This window comes from Diplotaxodon limnothrissa, linkage group LG5 (assembly GCF_057381915.1).
Source record: "Diplotaxodon limnothrissa isolate DT_005_m linkage group LG5, D_limnothrissa_male_GT1.1, whole genome shotgun sequence".
In the NCBI taxonomy this organism is placed as follows: Eukaryota; Metazoa; Chordata; class Actinopteri; order Cichliformes; family Cichlidae; genus Diplotaxodon; species Diplotaxodon limnothrissa.
The window spans coordinates 23603087-23609086 of NC_140600.1; the positions used below are offsets into that span (position 1 = coordinate 23603087).

At 39.6% G+C, this 6000-nt stretch overlaps 1 protein-coding gene across 1 annotated transcript in view; it reads right to left on the bottom strand.

The window, feature by feature from the left end:
- The window catches only part of vgll4b (vestigial-like family member 4b), a 42612-nt gene extending 37439 nt beyond the window's left edge, over positions 1-5173 (bottom strand). Inside the window, exons 1-2 of the mRNA XM_085353304.1 lie at positions 4999-5173; positions 2215-2288 (exon numbers count right to left, since the gene is read on the bottom strand). Of these exons, the coding sequence (XP_085209430.1) occupies positions 2215-2278 (64 nt within the window). The 5' untranslated portion in view covers positions 2279-2288; positions 4999-5173. The remainder of the gene's footprint in view (positions 1-2214; positions 2289-4998) is intronic.
- Between the last annotated feature and the right edge of the window lie 827 nt (positions 5174-6000).

Consider the following 6000-nt stretch of genomic DNA (forward strand, 5'->3'; position numbering starts at 1 on the left):
GCGACATACAAACGTAGATCCAAGGCTATGATATTTCTATACTTTTCTAACTGTCGGCAGATTCTCGTGAACAAAGCCGTTACTGCTATCAGCCCATCACAAGTACAAAAAAAGGAAAACAAAATGTTTGAATTGTATAAACGACAAAAACTTCCTGGTCTGAAAAGTGAAACCAATACAGAAGTGCCTTTGTATATCAGAGTCAAAAAGGAGGATAAAGAAAGGAATGCTTTACAGTGTGACTGACAGGTAATAAGCATATGAGAGAAGCACATCAAGTCTTCACAAAACTAAGCAACATCACAGTGACTGCATCACCTCTTCTATACAATCTATGGGTTCTCCTTGAAGAGTTGCCTCATGTTGTTAGAACTAATGGAAGTAGAGTTTCTTTTTAAGCTTGTACAGTATAAGCTTTCATATTCAATTAGCCTTAATATTTGGGCCTGAGCCAGCAATTCTATTTCTAAACATTACTGCAGTAATGTCAATACATTATTCATGTTCAGTAATTTTATGTCCTTCAAGACGGCATTTCTATAGTTCCCTGAAATATTTCAAACAGTGATGGCTTATCTGCAGGGGTATGCAGGGGTATGGTTGGAACAGCTGATCTGATCCAAAGCACTGGCCTAAGTGAGCCCCACTCATTCAACGTGAATTAAATCAGTTGTTGAAAAGGCAGGCCTGAGCCTCTCCCTGATCTGTGACAAGGCTCTGGTGTCAAGTGCTGCGCGGTCTCTGCAAAGGCTCGTCATAAATGCAAATGAGCCCACAGAGGTTGTTGACTTAACTGCCTGTTGGCCTGGTTGTTCAACTAACTTGAAGCTAGTTTTGGCAGACTCGCTCGTTAGCTGACTAGTGTAGCAGTTAGCTCAGCTGGCTCTCCGATTCAAGCCGTTTTCTCTGCACTATTGTGGAAACAGGTTGCGTGCATTGTCTTTGGACAAAGAGGCCATACACAGCTGACAACAAAAAGTGGCATCAGCGCAGGAGAAAAAAACAAAAACACTGCAGGGGAGCGAGGGAGCAGAGGAAGAGGGGTGGGGAGATCCCAAGGCCTTTTACTGAGAAGTACAAGGAAGCAGATATTCCACTTAATTTGAGTGAGAACATTACAGGAACACGCTGGTGACACAGCAGTTCTGATTATCTTACTGTATAATGACTTGCTTATATGTGCGTCAACTTAATCAGCTCCAAAATGGGGATCTTCAAATAACCTTCTAGCAGGTTTTATCAAAGTGAAATAGACACAATAGGAAGACTGAATCTCTATAAAATAATAATACTAAGAAACACTTGTCTCAGTGGAATTCACTGCATGTCCTGTTTCTTTTAAGAATTCAAATCATGGTATTTATGGATATAAATCACAAAAAATCACAAAGTCAGAGCTTCTAGATTTTTCTCTCAACAAAAGTACAAACATTTCCAATGCCACTCTACCAAAGACCAATTATTAAAAGTCAAATAAACAAACATACTGTGTTTCTGTGCAAAATATCAAAAATAACAAACTGAGCTGCCTCCTCTAAACAGTGCATGTCAATTATCAGTGGTATCCACTGAATGTTAAGTGTCCTTGTAGTTTTCGCTCAGCTCTGGAGCCTGCTGGCTGCAGGGAGGCCTGCTGAGAAGGACCGGCCATTTCTCGTTAATCTCGGAAGGAATTTTTTTCTGCACTGCCAGAAGCACTCAGACATGATTAGGGAAAGAGAAAGGAAATGACAGAAGAGGCCGGAACAAAAAAAGTAAGAGAAATTAAGACAGCGATGAAGTGAATGACTGGAGAAGAAGATGGACAGAAATCAATGAGAGTGACACAGACACAGAGTCAGCAGCAGGAAAGATAAAACCCCACCCTGATTTCAGTAAAAGCAGGTTAACAGCGAGGTGCTGGTTAAAAAGAAGTAGTGATGACAGTTGAAGGCCGTTGGTCTAATTTGCCTGCAAATCAGAAAGCACAATTGTACAACACAAAGACACCTATTGTCTTATGAAAGAAAACGTGGCCCGGGGGTTTAGACTGTAAATACAGTTGCACTTCATCTATATGTAGCATGACTGTAATGATACAAATCATTTGCCTGCACCTTTCAACGGTACAACAGTCAATAGAGAGGGAGAGGAAGCAAAAAAGCGGCATGCATCTGAACTCGATTTCTGCAGGCTCATAAATACAAGCAGAAATGGAAGCTTGATAAAACTTACTCTCTTCCTCATTCGCGTGAACAAACGATGCTGCTCTCGACAGAACATCCAGTGGCGTCTCCATGCTTGGATGCCTGCAGGGCAGAGAGGAGGGCAAAGTGTCAAAACTCTTTAGGGATCACTATTTGTCAGTTTAAGCAAACAAAAAAAAGGAGTTAATATTTAATTTCCTTAAAAGCTCCAAAACTGTTTCAAAGTCTCATGGTGCACAAAAGTAAAAATAAGAAATCTGACTGCTTTAACTGATGCAGAATATAAATATAAAAGATTCTCTCGTTTTTTCCTCATTATATTACAAAATGTTGCTTCTCTACTCATCACTAAGATGATTGTGCTTAGTGTTCCTTTAGCACAATCACCTGTCCAAGACTTTGCCTTTATACTAGAATAGTCTCACCTGATTTAGGTATAAATATAAAATATAATAACAAAGACATTGTAGTCAAACATTACAAGCCAGTGTTTAATAGTTGTGTCCTTTCAGCACTAATGAAACAAACCAGCCTTTACTCAAAACAGAAATAAAAATGCAAATTTCTTACCAAATATATACTGTCATCAATATTAATATGTTTTTTTTTATTTTTATTATTTATAGGTTAAGTAGGTGTGTTGAGAATCTTAGCCACATACACTGGACCTTTCCCTTTTGCAATAAATGATATATTCCCAGTAAGCGTGCTTAGACTACGAGTGTCTTTGGTGCATGAATGCTGAGGGTCTACCAAGTGCTCATGTGCAACTCCTCAAAGATAACCATAACCCTGAAGTGAAAGGTTTACAAACTCTCTTAAAAGGCTACTTTAAATGCAATTTGGGGCAAAGTAAAGCGTGCAATTAATAATGTGATTAACATTAAACAAATCAAACACTCTTTAAATGGCTAAAATGTCTTTGTTTAGTTTATGTCTATTTCGTGGTTATAAGTGGACTGTTTTTAACTTTACAAGCTTTTATTTTGTTGATACTTCTATCGTTTATGTCATTAGACTGTGAAAATTATATCAACATATGGGTGTCAAATATATGACTCGTGGGCCAGAACATGCTGCCAAAGGGTTCAGTTTGGCAAACTGGATTGATTTAGAAAAAAATATATATAATAACAATAAAATTAGCTGCAAAATAATTAAATTTTTTGGGAAAACACACTGCTTCTCCTGGTGTGGTGATGGCAGCATTGCTATACAGCAGAGAAAATGTATGGAAAGACTTCCAGAGCTCCAAGAGTTCTTTAAATTATTAAATACTAATCTGTTTTTCTGGGTTTTTAAGCTCTGTGAAACTCTATATGTGAAGGTTCACTCTAAATTGTGATGCACATGTAATTACTAAATTTAATTATTAATTTCAAAAACATTATGATACAATGGATTTACTGGTCCAACTCGCATGAGATCAAACCGGACTGTATGTGGCCCATGAACTTAAATCGGCCCTGTAATACCAGATCATAATCATTAAAAAAGCCAGGTGCTTTCACTGAAATTCAAAATTGTATGAATGTTGTTTCATTGTACTGATCAGACTTGAGATCACATGTGTGACTGGTCCTTAAGAGTCTTTGTTGGATCCAGCTGATTGTCAATAAGCCTTTCACTTTTGGGCCAAGTTTGGGATTAAGAGTTTGCTGCACTGACAGCAAGCCCTTAATCCAGATGGATTGTGAAAGTACCTTCAAACACTTGTGTGGTCTGCGAGCCTCACTCATCAACATGAAGAAAGCATGGCCTACAATATATATCATTTTTTGCTGTCTTGTTCAGTAGTCGTTCTATAAAATAATTATGCTTCCTACACTGTCATTTATCATCAGCAGGAGTATGTATAAACCAGCCATCTGTCATTCCTGATGTAATTACACTTCATTATTACCACTTAGAGCTTTTTTATTCACTTTAGAGTTGTCATATTCTTATTCAGACACAGAGTTTTGTTTTCTTAGTTTGTTTTTTTAGGATTATTTTTTTAGTTCTCTCCTACAGTGTTGACTAGCTGAGCTATGAAAGGTATTTGTGGATTTATAAAATGCTCCAGCGCATTTCTCTTCCCTCTTTCTGCATTCCTAGGATACCTTGTTACTCAAGGAAAACAGAGTATCAAGCATCGTTACTACTGAAAAGTAGCCCGTACTACGACTTCAAATCAAACCGCAAACGCAGCAGGGTTACGCGGGGATACCTCGTTACTACACGGTGGTGAGCGTAAAGGAAACTCGACAAGCATTTGATGGGACAGGTCTGCGCTGAAAAAAAAAAAGCCGAATATAATGGTAGCAAGTGCGTCCACTTTTATTCCCACCGGTGAGAGTATTTATATCGGTCTGACTCAGTGCTTCCTTAACAGCGGTCCCTTAAGATGAACCCTATCCAGGAAGGATTAGAGCAAAAGGATCTGCACTGAACTCTGCCTGGCACTGGAGAGGAAATGCATAGCCTCTTGATATTGATAAGCTTTCACTCATTTCCTCCACACTCACTGCAAACAAGTGAAATCTCTAAAGGAAAAGCGTGTGGCCGAAAGCATTATAAAGTTTGGGAACCCGCCAGCACTGCTTCATATCGTGAATGAAATGTGTAAGAAGGCGCCCGATAATATTTCAGCCCTATTTTTAACCGCTCCAATACACAGGCTTCATTTACAAGCTTAATATTACAGGGAAAAAAGGGTCCAATATTTGTCCTTCGCAGCTTAGATAAACACTGCACTCTCACACTACTGGGGGAAAAAAACAAAAACGAAACAATGTCAGTGACACACAACTTCATGTTTGGCAGCACATACCTCCTTCAAGCGCCACTTTGGTATCTTCCAGAATGATAGCGTCCACACAAAAATTAACCGAAATAAAACATATGGTCCCAAAGAGAGTGCCAGAAAAATAAAAAATAAAAAAACTCAAGCCGCGACTGAGCGGTCCCGTACGAGGCCAGACAATAGTAGCAGAGCTGTCGGGACAAACTTGCTTGTAAACGAAGAGGAGGAGGAGGAGGCGGGGAAGGGAGGGAGAGAGTAGGAATGCCTGGAATGATGGAATTCAGTTCCTAGCAGGTGGTGAAAGTGAAGCGCGCTGATTGGCGAAGGACGGGAGCAGTGATATCAGCATATATTATGATAATGACGCATTGCATCACATCCTCTGGAGGTTTGTAGCCCCTGCTGTCACTGTGTGCAGCATTATTAGGTCTTACTCTGAGACTCGGAGATTGTGAAACGGTTATTAGGTGACTCAAGGGCACGTTTACACCCGCGCACAGTGCGAGTGTTAACCAGTGAGAATGGGGTGTGGCAAGTATTTAGACGTACTGACATGAGACGGGATATTTTAACTGTCAAAACTGTGTTTCTGACACCTTTTTTTATATTACAGGTGTTCTACCGTAAGTAGTTTATGCACATTTCTGCTGTCACAGAGTCATTCCAGCACAAATGTAAGTAGGTATGAGGGTTTGCCACTTAACTTTGCCCATCAGAGTATGCTTGTAGCTCATAATTATAAAGTCAAGACGGTTTGGCGGGTTTGCCACTTCATTTTAGCCGTTAAAGAATGCTTGTAGGTCACATTCACAAAGGTAGCATGGTTTGGCACATAATTTTACCCGTCAGAGTATGTGTCTAGCTGTTATTAACAAAGGTAAGATGGTTTGCCACTGAATTCTAGCTGTAAAATTATGCTTCTAGCTCATATTCACAGAGGTAGGATGGTTCGCCACTGAATGTCGTGTTGTGCGCATGCGTAGAAACAACGGGTAGGATGGTTTGTCAGGTAGGATGGATTCCCAGAAC